Raw genomic sequence first — 14,134 nt, 5'->3', positions numbered from 1 at the left:
GGTCATTTTGCGGCATCTTGGAAAGATGCGCTTCTCAGAGGCCTGCACAGGGTTCTGTATACCATTCCCCCAAACTCATTCATTGATTGGATTGAGATTTTGGGCGGTATGGTTGAACTCTTTTGCAATTCCGCATGACGGATTAAACGCTTTGCTTGGTCATCCCCTCGGGAGTGCTAAGTTTCCTAACTTAATTAAAAGCTTTATGCTCTTTTCGCAGACGACCAGTATCCTTTCGGGAGTAGAGATGCTTTATCGATTTTACCGGATTATGAGGCTCTTCCAATACCGAATTACCGATTTTTCCCCGATCAAAAACCGGTATTTTCTTGCATGATTAAATAACAACTCAAGAAGCTTAAATCGCTGGTAAAACTTTTAAAGTATTACGCAAACTTAATTTCATGATTGATAGTTCTCCCAGCTGGCCTAATAAGCCGGTCGTCGTATGTTCGAATCCCGACTGGGAGATGCTGTTAGAGTCAATAGGATCGTAGCAACTGGCCTTGCAATTGTCCTGCGCTCCAAAAGCTGGCTGCGAAGTCTGTCGTATAAAAACAGAAGGTCAAGTTTCGATAACGGAATGTAGCATCTAGGCTTTGCTTTACTTTTTTTAGTTCTACAAATAATAACTCAATTGTATTTTTTTTTACAGGGAAACCCCTGAAATACCTCATCGTTGTCAGCATAGAACCGGAGTGCCTCATGCTTTTTAAGCAGTTGTCTCCATTCAACTCAGTCCACTCCATGAGTCACTCACTCATCGCTAATTTCCCAGTAGTCACAAGTCGCTTTTGATCTGGTCGAGCAATCTAGCACGTCGATCCCACCGAGTGCTGGTGGGGTTGTTGAAAAGAACCGCTTTTGTTGCACTGTCATGCGGCATCCTTATGACATGCCAAACCCACCGTAGCCTACTGACTTTAGCCAGATATACGATTGCAATCTTTCTAACAAGTGTATGTAGCTCGTGATTCATAAAACGTTCCCACCACTCTCCGCTTTCAGTTTGTACTCCGCCAAATATCATTCGCAGCATCTTCCGGTCAAACACGACAAGAGCGCGTATTTCCACTGTGAGCGACGTCACAGCTTCAAGTCTGTAAAGAACAACCGGTTAAATAAGGGTTTTGTACATTTTCAGCTTCGTACAGCGGCGTATGCTTCTTGATCGTTGCGTTTTGCGGTCCAATTTCCTACTTGAATGCGCCAATTATACTTAATTAATTGCGCAACAGAAGAAATGTGCGATATACAGTGAAGCTGTTCAGAAAATCTTGTGAAGTGAAAGTTGACGGAGTACTCTAGAGAAATGTCGGAACAAACCACGGAAGAAGGATTCGTTCGGTTGCAAATACAAACTGGAATAGAAATAACTTTCTGATTACTTGGAATAGGTTGTTGACAAGGGCACCAATCATCGCTTCGAACGTCTCTACCTGATCTAAAAAGTAAATATACGCTGTAGTTATGCGATGAGTAATTCATGAAGAATGAAGAAATCGTTGCAGTGCCAGAACCCCAGGCTGCTGTCGAATTGCTGTACCGGAAAAATTTCAACCTCTAGAACTGTTCTCGGAACACCTCTCAGGTATCGCACAACTGCTGTTCGATTTACTGTATTGGTAGAATTTGGTAGTTCGTATATTTAAATTTATTCATTTTATAATTACCCGCACTATTCGTGACTTAAAAACAAATGACTTTGTAATATTCTTCAAGGCATCAAAAAAATTTTGCTAGTAAAATTCTGTAAGGTACTTCCTTTTTCCGAGGACACTGAATGAAGATTCTCTGCCTCCGCAAGTTTTTTCATTAGAATTTATTAAGAGATGACATGATAAATTCTCTTCGCGTACTAAAACTTTTTTTTCAATGGACTAGTCAATTAGTTATTAGTTATGCCGAATGAAATTGAGTGCCACCCGCTTGTTTCTCCTACGTACGACTTTTTACATAAACGAATGGAACAACATAAATATAGCATCAAAGCAAAAACAGTTGGCGGCACAGGTTTAACCCAACACAGCATTGAAACAGGTCATGTTTTTAAATTTGACGAAACCAAAATCGTAGAGAAAATAACTAAGCATAACACTAGACTAATATCAGAACACATTACATTAAAATTAAAGGTGAGGACAATGTTGTGAATAGACAGGTAGATTCCGCAACGTTCAAAGATGCATATGACCCTGTAATTAAAAAACTTGCGAGAAAGAGAAATAGAAAATAAGACATAGTAAAGAGAAAGATAAACCAAGTTGGACCTATTGGACGAAAAAGTTGTCCGCAGATGATGAGCGAAGACCAGCAATAGCTCGAAACGTCCGGACTAACTACTATTTGAAAATCTTCTTACTTATTGCGGTGGCGGCGATTATCTGAAATCAACAAAATTAAGAGTTGCGGAATGTGGCCACAGATTACTTCACAGACCCTTGCCCAACAACTTGTCTTGCCAGTTGGCTCAATGGGCAAGAAAAGCTGGCAGCTTGTAGCTCCAAATACTGGAACTAATCGAGATCTAAGGGGCTTACGAGGCTCGGAGGGAAACAATACAATAAAAACGATCGTACCCTGATCCCAAACACAACGAAAACCAAGATTGAGTGTGCACGAACCAGGGCGACTAAGACAGCAACCCATCAACGATACACCAAGCTAGAAAGGGCTGTTAAGAAGTTCTGTAAACGGGACAAAAGAGCCAGGGTCAACTAACTAGTTGAAGAGGGTCACTACCAGCAGACATATTACCTTATTGCAGAAATTTTTTGCTACCTTAGTGGAGTTAGTACCAATGCGAGGATGCCGTCACGGGCAGAGCTGGCTAATTACTGATCGACCGTCCGACCGACCAAGACGAGCTTAACCGTTGAACTCTTTCGAGTCTCAAATTCTGCAGACTAGAAAAATCAGCAGTGTATGATGCTCACAGTACGTCGCATCGACCATGTCAACCCGGAGGTGCCATCGTTAATTGCAATTGAATATATGAAGTCTTGTAAAGCACCAGGAATAGTCTGCATTTCAGCCGAGATGCTGAAAACTTGCCCAGTATTGTCATCGCAAATGTTGCATCAGCTCTTCAGCAATCTGCCGGAAACCTGGACTTAACTGTAATCCACAGGTGAGCAGAAGAGAAGAGGTGGGCTACGCCGTCAACATCAGTCAACTGATTCAGACTATTGATGCAAATCTCTCCTGGCGACAGGTGAAAGCCAGGGCATATGACCATCGACAGTTGAGAAACTGTTTGGTTTAGTCGAACCAGCGGACATGGCCACACAAGTAATTAAGCAACCAGAAGCATCGGATTTTTTCCCTGGTTTTGGGTGAAAATTCCTGGTTTTTTCCCGGTTTTTCCGGGTGAAAAAAAATTCTTGGTCTTTTCCTGGTTGAGTTGCCACCCTGTCTGACCCTTCTACAAAAAGGGCGGCCGGCTAGACTGCTGTAACTACCGCGGCATTACGCTGGACAACGCCGCCTACAAGGTGCTCTGCCAGATTTTGTTGCGTCATCTATCCCCAATAGCAAGAGATTTCGTAGGGCAGTATCAGGCGGGCTTTATGGGGGCCCGTACTACTACGGATCAAATTTTTACTCTCCGACTTCAGAAATGTCGAGATGGTACCGTCTTTGGTATGGTCAATGGTAACTTGCAACAGTTCTCAACTATGAGTGCAAGTGAAAACTTATCTGTAGTACATTTGAGGACATTTAATTAATACAAAGTTATTAGGTCTAGGATAGAACAATTTCAAATATTGAGAAAAAATATGCGATCAATATTGGCTGTTGTAGAATTTTTAACTAAATTTGTTACTGGTAACCCCTTAAGCGGGGTAACTTGCAACAAGTAATGTTTTTTGCAAATTGAACGAATTTATAGATTTGTATGAGTTTCTTTTGACTTGAATATGCAAATGATAATCCGACTTGCGATTTTTAATGCTTTTGCTATGAATATACGCATAAATGTCCTATGTCAGGTTGGTGAAAAATAATTTATGAGCCCCATAACAGAAATTACAGCAATAACTTTTTATATTATTCATGCAGCATATTCCTTGTCTGGATCCTCTAGAGCTGCCTTCTTGAAGGACCATTCATATATTACGTAACGCACATAGGGAGGCGAAAGTTGTATAATAACGCATTACACGTCGTATATCCACTATGCAAAATCGCGTCACGAAGTGGAACGGGAGAGTTAAAAATCATCGAGCTCTTGGTTATGTAATATATGAATGTTCATTACGTTACGAGTGATCGTAATTAGAGACAGTCATATTGCTGGTCGATTCTCTCAGCGAGGTTATTTTCTTTTCGGCCTCTTCTATGGCCATTTTCAGTATATCCAGAGAAAAACTGGCATATTTCCGACTTACCGAAAGTATCTTTCACTCTTCAGGTGTGCTTTAGTATTGTTTGATGCAAATTTAAATGATAACTTGCCTCTTAAAGCTAACGGAACACAGCTTTTTACATCTTCCAGCTGTTGCAAGTTACCCCGTTTATGTACTTGTTTTACGAATAATGTGGTAACAAGTAAGATAAACAAAACTAGCCATCATAAATCGATTATTTTGTTTCCTTCCTGTTTCCTTGTTAGGCTTCTTTTATTTGAAATGTGAATGATTTTTCAACATATTTTACAAAGAACAAGGTGAATGCGATTGATGTTCAGTAAATTCAACAAATTCTAATTATAAGCATCAATTGTGATAATTAATTCAGTATGTCTCTATGTATGTATTCGTTAAGCTTTCTGCGCAAGATTTCCAACTTCTTCAACATTTAGTGTTGTACTTTGAAGCGCAGCTCAAAATTTCAAGTTACCTAGTTGCTTTGAGTGATGATCAGATTTCGTTCGTCACATTCAAAACATGTAGGGAAATCAATGGTCTATTACCTACAATGCAGAGAAAATTAATAGTAATGCTTAATCCGTATTAAAGTTGGTTCTAATGCTGTTTTTTAGTTTCTATGACAGAAATGTAGAGGAAACCATTCAACACACTACATTCAATTGCAATTTTTCATAAAAAGTAGTTACTTCAATCGCCTGTAGCAAAACGAGAAGCGTACTAAATTTGTTTTCGGATATGAGTGATACGTCCTACAGTGATTCGCATCCGTTGCGTTAGTTACGAACGCCCCGCTAAATTGAAACGTTTCTTTCTCTGATTTGTCATCATTCGTTTATTTTACCATTTGTGAATTATCAAGTTTGGATATTACATGTAATGTTTTGTGATATATAGATAAGTTTGTAAGCTACGTTTCTTTCTTAAAGATAGCATAATTAACCGCCACCAAAAAACTCGAATGCGCGCGCACAGGGAACTTTCTTTAGGATCGAATAAGAAGCTGTAAGTTATATAAAAAATTACTTCGTCATCTTTTTTCATTGTTGTCAAACTATTAACTATTCCTAAATTAACAGTAGGTCAAATAAAAAATAGGAAAAATAAATTCCTTTCATTGGGTATTTCTTCTTCGCTGTCTTCACAGTGCAGTGTCTCTTGTCAAAGTCAAGAACGTTAAAAATAGTAACAGGAATACTTACTAAGAAAAAGCGTAACAGTTATACCTTAAGGATAACGTTTTAGTTTTTCCTTTCACGATCAACATTTCCCCGGCAGTGGAAACGATTGGAAGTAATGCTCTGGGTCTTCTGGTTTTGAAGGTTTTCTCTGATAAACGAAAACAACGCGCACTCACCTTTTGTCCCACCATCTGCGTCCCCCTGTTTAGAGGAAATACAGCTTCTTTTCCAGCAAATTGCTTGGTGCCTGGTGTAGGAACTGAGCCACCAAGAAAGAAAGCTTGTGTGCATACTGACACACGGCTGGAACTCGCGTCGTACCGGACCAATTGTAGTACAAGTGGCACTGCTTGTACGAGAGCATTTGCAGGTGATCGATTTTCAAACCGGACGTGTCAAAGATGACGTTGTATGCCGTCGGCGAGACGGTACCCTGTCGGACCGACTGGGACACCAGATAGAAATCGGTTCTGAAATGGAAAATAAAATGAAGTTTACACGTTTACGCTCGCTGATTTAAAGTTCAAATCTTAATTTACCTCTCCGGGAGAGTAACAATATCATCAACCACGGTACCGGGCCGCGGGTTTTGTCGGCGGTCGAAGAAACGCGTATTGATACGCTTGTTTACGATGAAGAACGTCAGCAGAACTTCCTGATCGATGCCGGCCGATTTGTAAATCTGGTTAAGCTTATCTACAATGGACTTGACTTCGTGTTCGTAGACGTAGTGTAGCTGTCCCTCGCCTACACCGTCCCGATAGAAGATGATACGTTTCGGCAGTTCGCCGAATTCCTTACGGTACTCGTTCAGAGCCTTCACGGTGTTGATGGGTAGATAATTGGAAATTTCCTCTCCATGCGTGTGTTGACTGACCGTGGAGAAGAATTTGGGAGTTCCCTTGTTATCGTGATCCAGAGTGGCAACCATCGCTCCGAATGATTTGGTCTTATCCTTAGCATCATGGCATACGTCGAAACCGATAGTCATCAGGCCGTTGAGGGGGATCTTTACCTTCCACGGGACACCGCCAAGTTTACAGTTCATCTGAATAACGACCTTCGTTGCCACTGACATCAGCGTTCGTACGTTGCCACCTTTCGGGGTGATAGTTTTCTGAACCATAACCTGCGTTGGAATGGCACGGTCGACGCAACATTTCTTCTTGATGGCGGTGTAACGGTCCGCCTTATTATTGGACACGACGCACATAATCATCTGAGGGTCCTTGTTAAGAATGTTGTCTAAGGTTCGCACATATGTGCCGGGATTATCGTCCGGAATGGGGACCAACTCACAATTACTGATTTCGAACCGCATACCTCGGGCAGCTTGGATCATACAGCCGAGGAAATCGTTTGCCTCACGAGTGGCACGGTTCGGCACCACCAGGTACCAGCGCGTTAATCGTACAGTCGCGAACATAGGGTTGTTCCGGAAGTGTGCCGTCCAATCAGCCTGCTCACCGGCCTGTACTCCGCTGTAACGTAAAATCATTCAATTAACAAAGCAAGAAATTTAAATAGGCATATTACAAACGTACTTAGCGGTAGTCGAGAAGAAAATCATTTCCTGTGGCAGCAATCGACCTGGCAGCTCAACCAAACGCCTATCCAATTCCATCTGCCAGGTTTTGAATACTTCCACGCTCTCTGGTGACGTTTGCAGACGACGGTTAAACGTTTCCAATCGCTCGATACGACGATCTGGATTCAGACGGGTGTGGTCGGCCATAGCACGCATCATTCTATCGAAATAAATTGAAACAGAGGTGTGATGTTGTTCGAAAAAGTAAGTGGGATGATTGATTGTTGCCTACCTGAAATCTGTACGCATTTGGTCTGTGAGACCGGTCATCTGGCAAAGTTCGGGTACCAACGCCATAAGCTCGCAACCACCGGCACGGAGATCCCTCTTCTTGGCTCGGGACAGCAACATAGGCTGATGCGGATCGCGAATGCGAATGTTATATTTGGATTTGTAATATTCCAGGAAAGATGTCTTGCCGTTCTTCGTGTCGAAGGTACTTTCCGGTGTCGTTTCGAATGTGACATCGTTAATGGTATACGTTTTGTTATTATATCCGGTCAGGACTACAACGCCCAAAACGGCACGTTTGAAGGAATCTTTGTAATTTCGGTCGTGTTTTTGACAATCACGCAAAATGTCATAGCAAGTTTGCATTCGCATAGTTTTGTGGGCGATTTCGCAACAAACCAGAATGTCCTGCTCGTGTTGGCGAATACTGGTAATATAACCGGGCCACAGTTCGATTTGATATTCACGAATGGAAATTTTGGCGGCTGCATCGAACAAATTACGTCCTACAAGCTGAAGGTTTAAGCCAGCCATCGCTCGTCTGAGAATCAGATTCAGTACTTGGATTCCGGTTTCGTTGGTCATATCGACCGTACCTGTGTGGACAATCCGCAGCTGATAGATGTCCCCGGTTCGTTCATGGCGAGATTGTAGAGTAAGCTGGTCGCTTCGTAATTTGTTGACCATGAACAGCTGAGTGCCATCGAACAGAAATCCTCCGAAAATCTTCTTATGTTCATTGACCAATCCCTGCATCAGACGAGAACTGGCGCACTGTGGCGAAAAGTCAATTCGATACTGGTATAGGGTCCATTCAATGTGTTTAAGCAGTTTAAAGTAGTTGCTATGTAGCTGCAGGGGTTGTCCAGTAGTACCGTGCTTGGAAGGAGCATCCATAGCACGAGTTCGCAATGTGTCACCAATGGTACGCCGACCGCGCATAGCACCTCGACTGGTGCCCGCTCCTCCGCTAGCGCTTGTGCCAGCACCGTTTCCGTTTCCATTTCCTCCACTAGAGCTTCCATGTCGTCCGGCACTTGAATCGCGGTGAACAGAGGCACGGCCTTCTCCTCCGCCAGGTTGGCCCCAAGCTGGACGTGGCTATATACAAGACGAGTCGTTATGAGAATTTTTCTTCGAATATTAAAACCCAAATACTTACACCCTGTCCAGGTATGCCAACACCACTTCCGCGAACTGGAACTTGACCGCGTCCTTCGCGGGATTCATGAGAGGAGCTGCCTACTGCATATCCACGCGCCCGAGCGCGTCCCTGAGAATGACGATCAGCCATCTTTCTGCAATGTGTATAAAAACTGAATTTGAATTTGGTTCTAAACATGCACCGACCGGTTTGAAATGGGAAGCCATTATTCAAAGATTGCTGCCAAACCAAGCTTGTTTCAACACCAATATAATACATCAGTAGTAAGAAAATACGTCTAAAATATTGATTTTCAAAACCCTTCAACATTAAAACGACGAAAAATATGTACCGATATTCTCAACAAAACGGCAAAGCCCAATCTATTTACAATCAGCCGGGAAAATAAACACTTTTTGCACGCCAAATCGTATACCCATCTCATGCTTCGATCGGTAGTGAAAGAGTTTCTCTCTTTCTCGCCGAACCGCGAGGAAAGAAAAAAAAAGCTCAAACTAGTAATGGAGGAAACACGGGGCTCAAGCCGGTTCCGTCGGCGTCTTTTGGAAATGGAAAAAATCGCACCGGAAACATATTTCCGTACCCGCAAGTATCGTCAAAATGGTGTCACTTACCTGCACTGTCACGTTCAACACTTTTTCCGATGTTTACAATGGAGTCGGCGGCAGAAATAGAATCGGAAAATTTTTTCACTGTAAGCAAAAATGTGCTTGCGTCGTGCGCACACGGAACGAAACACAAACTACGTGCGAACAGTTCGAAGTTTAAAACGGTAATGAGCCGAAATGAGATAGTCGAAAGCGAGATAAACCGACCGAACGTGAAGATGAGACGCGGTTGCCCGGTCGGTAGACGCCGGCGATCGTCGATTACAGTGTTGCCAAGTTTTTTGCCTCAACAGGTAGAAATTAAAGCTTTTACCTAAAAAAACAGCGGGGTGTTATCCAGGGGGGATCTATCGGTAAGGAATTGTGAAACTCACATGTGAAGGGTCAGGCAGGTAACCATAATTTTCAATGCCGCTCTTGCTATTTCTTTTCTTACCGATTTGCTGCTCTTGCCTGTATATGTAGCTTCCGAAAAGTTCCTTAGTTTGTTTTATTTACGCAAAAAAGCAGATAAATGCATTATCGGGATCAAAACAATACAAACGACAATTGTGCTGCGTGTTTGGGTTTGAGTTTCTGTCAACTGCAGCAGACAACAATAGAGTTGCGAGTCCCCTGGCTCGAAATCAATCATAAGCCGTTTGGTCCATGACAGTACAAACGTCATGGACCAAACACCATCTGCGGTAACGCACACATGTAAGAAATTTGACAGCAATAGATCCCCCCTGGTGTTATCCCTATCTTAACGAACAGTGTTTGACAGTCGACTTAACGAAGGGCGCTATTGCAGGAAAAGCGCCCGTCTGACAGGTAAATTTGCTGCCAACCTTGTCGAGATGTTGGCAACAAAAACATGGCACCCATCGCAAGCCAAATAAATATAAAAGATGTCTTTTTTAATAAGACTTAATTGTGGAGATTCCATCTTTTTAAATCAAAAATGACAAAATGTAACAAGGGAAAGTTATGTCTCCACCGGCAGTAAAATTGCTGCAACGCACAATGACATTCTAATTATTGTTAAATATTGTCAATTGCAAGGAAAATTGTACCATCCAAAGTGCGATATCGCCCATAAAAGTGCTATTCTGCATTAAATCGTTTCGGTTTCTTCGGCGCACTTATTGCTTGGAATATAACAAAAAAGTGCGCCGAAGATACCGAAACGATTTAATGCAAAATAGCACTTTTAGGAGCGATATCGCACTTTGGATGGTACAATTTTCATTGCAATCAGCAATATTAACATAAAATATAGTTATCAAAAAAATGTTGCTTGTACAAGAAAAAACATGGTAGATCAAAAATTATTGTTCGTCATGTATTGCTGATTTCAAGAAAAGTTTTCTTTACCATCAAAAGTGCACATCACTCATATAAAAGCATCCCATCGGCAGGCAACCATGTTTTCGCCGCCAACATCTCGTGTGTGCGAAAATGAGATAGCATTTCATCACTTCGTTTCACTCGACTCGACTGCCAGCAGCTTGATTTGGGCCCGCTGTCAAATTTTGAGCCCAGGACATGCTGTCGCTGACGTTCACTGCAGCTCGGTATAGAGATGTCGATGGGGTGTATAAAAGTGCTATTTAAAATTGAAATGTTTTGGTGTTTTTGGCGCATTTATTGCTAGGATGATATTAATATAATATTAATATAGATGTATTAATATATATTAATATTAATATAATAATAATGAAAAAGTGCACCGAATATACCGAAACGATTATATTGTCATAATATATTACTGAGTGCTAATCGACCTGAGCCCGGTTAATTTATGAATTCGCTAAATGTATACCGCATTTTGCACCTTATTGGACACCGCAGTCTAAAAGTACGACTGGCACAAAAAGTGCGACATTGCAAATGCTGTGAGGGACAAAGAGAAAGAGTGACAACTGCAATGCTGCTGTATTGTTTTGTCATATACATTGGCATTATAGAAAATAATCTGGATTAATCCAGGTACAGCTGCAAAGTACAATAAAATAGCAATTTTTAATTGCAGATTTTTTATGGAATCAGCATAAAATTTAAAAAATAAAAAGGGACTGAATATTGTATGCACCTTTTCACGCGCATAATGGCGGCTAATGGGTACAGTTTTCGACAATGTTTGTTTGCTTTTGGGAACTCCGCTCACGTATGCTTGAAAGTTCTACAACAATTCTAGATAGAATTAACAAAAGGGCGAATGTCGCAAATGTAAACAAAACGGGTGAGAGTTATTTTTTGCTGGACCAGCATAGGAAAATCAACCCTCACTCGGTTTGTTTACGCTTGCGACATTCGCCCTTTTGTTAATTCTATCTTCAATTAAAGTTGGAAATATCAACTTGACGTGAATAAAGTTGCCAAAGGCATGTTAACGTTCTCCGAAAGTTGTACCCACAAGCTGCCATGCGAAAAGGTCGATATAATTTTCGTTTTAGTGCATGCATTCCTGGGATTCCTGGCAGCTCTGATGGCGACGGTCTACGAACCAGGGTTGCCAACATTGGTGTTTCATTTCAAGCCTTTCAAGCGGGCGTAAAGGCGTCGCTCAGGTCGCTCACAAAGGACGTCCGCGACGTTTAAGGCCAATGTGGTTTAAAAAGGTTAGGAAGAAAAAGACATTTGATACGTTAGCATTAGCAACCATCGACGTTGTTTATACTAAATATACATTCAAGCATTCAACAGTTTTCGCTTTGAAAATTTCGTGGACCGCCAAGGGTAACCCAGCGGGGGTGAAAAACTAACAAATTTGAACATCAGAAAACCTCTCTTGACTAACCTTGCCCGAAACCATGTTTCTTTAGCTGGCGGTACGTGTATCTCAGAATCTATAGCGGACCGATTTGGCTGAAATTTTTTTTCAGCATGTAAAACTGAATTATCTAAATTGCTCCGTAGCTGTTTTTTGATATCTCAATTTTTCAATCTTTTATTAGCTTTTATTTGGCGATTTTTGATAAAGAAAGCCTTTCTTTTGGAAAAATTGCCGCCATTTTGGTAATTTTTCGAATTTTCAAAAATCGCTACGTCACAATTTAGGTATTAACCTAAAGCTTCAAAATCATGCTTGAAATCCGTTCTACGATGCTCCGATGTTGGTTTACGACACGTACCGCCAGCAAGGAACTATTTTCTAGAGGGCATTCACGCGCCCACCTGCCACCAGCATAATAATCACTATTCTGGTTTCCAAAAAACACAAAATATATCTTCAAATATCCCTTAACCAATAACCAAAATACCCCAACACTTAACTATAATTCTAGCATCTGAAAAAAATTTACGAAAATCTATTATTTTTCGGTCTTCCAGAGTAGGGTCAAGGGGGGGAGTAGGGATTTCCAAATTTTTTAGTCGCTTGCATTGCTATCGTGACATGTCCTCAAATTTTAGTCACAAACAGGTACATTTTACCTAGCAATGAATGATACTGTTGCAAAGTTTAACTTTTTTTAAATTTTGCCGTACGGAAAATTTTATTCGCGTATGCTGAGATTACGTATCTTTGTGTGGAAAAGGTAAAAAAGGTTCTTGGTAACTAAGGTTTCAAATATCGTATGATCAGTTTCTCAAAAAAAAAAAAAACAACTAAACAGATTCGCCAATCTGTTTAGTTGGTAAATAATGTCATTTATCGTCAAGGGCATGTGGCGTGGCTGATTCACGAATCAGACAACTATCCATACTCACCTCAGATATTACTGCTAGCAAACTTATTTGGTAATCTTGCTAATATTACTCTTTTGTGTCTCGATACGTAGATATTTGTTATAACGTACATATAAAACGGCAAACAAAACCTGTTCATTTTATACTTCCGTGTTAAATAACGAGTAACGATAGTCCTTCCTATCATACTCCGAGTAAAAACAAACAAAATATTCCATTTTCGCAACGCTTCTTTCATTTCTCCTTTTGCATTTTACAAGGTAAAAAATCATACACCAGCTTATTCCTCTTCCTGCACCACGGTCGTCTTTTCCGACACGTACAGACCGTCCAAGAACTTACGAATATCCTTGTTTCGGACGGTGGTCGACTGCTGGATCAGAGCGGCGGACAAGGAAACGGCTTCAATGTCGTTACCTTCCAAGATCAACTCGTCCTTTTGTTTCTGCGAGTTTACAACAGTAACTCCGGCCTGCATCTTGACGCGGCGGATGTGTTTTTCGCCCAGGAAATTACGGATTTCTACCAGGGAATTATTTTCGCTAATCACACAGTTGATGGGGAAATGGGCATGTACAGCACGCATCTTATACTGGAATCCTTTTGTCACTCCTAGAAAATACAAGGCGTTAGCGACGATTACACGCAATTATTAGGAGATAGCTACCGCTTACCCTTGATCATATTTTCAATGTGCGAGCATACGGTACGCACGGCGGCGATTTCCTTTTTGGATCCAAACCACTTCTCAACCATCAGCTTCTTCTTGGACACCTTATAGACGTCCATGGACAAATGGCGAAAGCTTTTGCTGAGCTTTCCGCGTGGTCCAAATACCGTCACGACGCGGGCATGGACCTTGGCCGAAACACCCTTCGGGATAGTGACCGTTTGGTTGGAGTTGATAGTCCTCATTGTGGGCCAACCTGGAAAACAATTTTAATAAGTTATTGCGCTTCAACACTACGAATTCTAGAATCGCGTTTATTTGTACTGTGAAACCAGTTAAGCTTAGCACTATTATGGAGCAGAAAAAAAATTATTTCGATCTCTGGTTTAAGGTAAATGTTTTGACAGCTAGCGGCAGCTTGAGTGTATCAACCAGGACGAACGAGCATCGCATCTTCATGGATTTTCACTGTTTTCTTCCATGTTTCATACAAAACCAAACACCCTAGGTCACAATACTGCTTAGCTTAAGGTTTCTAACAAATTATCGCTGACCCTTATTAGTTTTTAACGTAAATAAATCCCTCCAAACACAAAACTCGCGACTTACACGTTTGAGAATCAAACCGGAAAAGAACCCGTCAAAAGCG

The 14,134-nt window shown here is 41.4% G+C and overlaps 2 protein-coding genes across 3 annotated transcripts; both read right to left on the bottom strand.

Moving 5' to 3' along the window:
* Window positions 1-5,380: 5,380 nt before the first annotated feature.
* LOC128744021 (protein aubergine) lies at window positions 5,381-9,292 on the bottom strand. Its single transcript, XM_053840761.1, has 6 exons — window positions 9,150-9,292; window positions 8,533-8,668; window positions 7,372-8,471; window positions 7,096-7,299; window positions 6,091-7,032; window positions 5,381-6,021 (listed from the first exon to the last, which is right to left on the bottom strand). Exons 2-6 carry the CDS (start codon window positions 8,662-8,664, stop codon window positions 5,757-5,759), a joined length of 2,643 nt encoding a protein of 880 aa, XP_053696736.1. The 5' UTR covers window positions 8,665-8,668; window positions 9,150-9,292; the 3' UTR covers window positions 5,381-5,756.
* A 3,735-nt stretch (window positions 9,293-13,027) lies between these two features.
* On the bottom strand, window positions 13,028-14,134 carry LOC128741999 (60S ribosomal protein L9). 2 transcript variants are annotated; one of them, XM_053838162.1, is made up of 3 exons: window positions 14,095-14,134; window positions 13,490-13,741; window positions 13,028-13,427 (listed from the first exon to the last, which is right to left on the bottom strand). In XM_053838162.1, exons 2-3 carry the CDS (start codon window positions 13,728-13,730, stop codon window positions 13,096-13,098), a joined length of 573 nt encoding a protein of 190 aa, XP_053694137.1. In that variant the 5' UTR covers window positions 13,731-13,741; window positions 14,095-14,134; the 3' UTR covers window positions 13,028-13,095. The 2 variants fall into 2 exon arrangements, with proteins under 2 accessions (XP_053694137.1, XP_053694136.1); XM_053838161.1 differs by having other exon boundaries at window positions 14,040-14,121.

This window comes from Sabethes cyaneus, chromosome 3 (genome assembly GCF_943734655.1).
Source record: "Sabethes cyaneus chromosome 3, idSabCyanKW18_F2, whole genome shotgun sequence".
Classification (NCBI taxonomy): Eukaryota; Metazoa; Arthropoda; class Insecta; order Diptera; family Culicidae; genus Sabethes; species Sabethes cyaneus.
Note: the sequence above shows the minus strand (reverse complement) of the source record. Positions and strands in the feature narration are given on the sequence as shown.

Excerpts from the sequence above, each read along its gene's own strand:
- LOC128744021 (XM_053840761.1), bottom strand. The coding sequence starts at position 8,664 with ATGGCTGATCGTCATTCTCAGGGACGCGCTCGGGCGCGTGGATATGCA. Across the intron at positions 7,300-7,371 it reads CAAATGCGTACAGATTTCAG|AATGATGCGTGCTATGGCCG; the intron begins GTAGGCAACAAT and ends TTATTTCGATAG. Across the intron at positions 7,033-7,095 it reads TTCTTCTCGACTACCGCTAA|CGGAGTACAGGCCGGTGAGC; the intron begins GTACGTTTGTAA and ends TTTACGTTACAG.
- LOC128741999 (XM_053838162.1), bottom strand. The coding sequence starts at position 13,730 with ATGAGGACTATCAACTCCAACCAAACGGTCACTATCCCGAAGGGTGTT. Across the intron at positions 13,428-13,489 it reads CATTGAAAATATGATCAAGG|GAGTGACAAAAGGATTCCAG; the intron begins GTAAGCGGTAGC and ends TGTATTTTCTAG.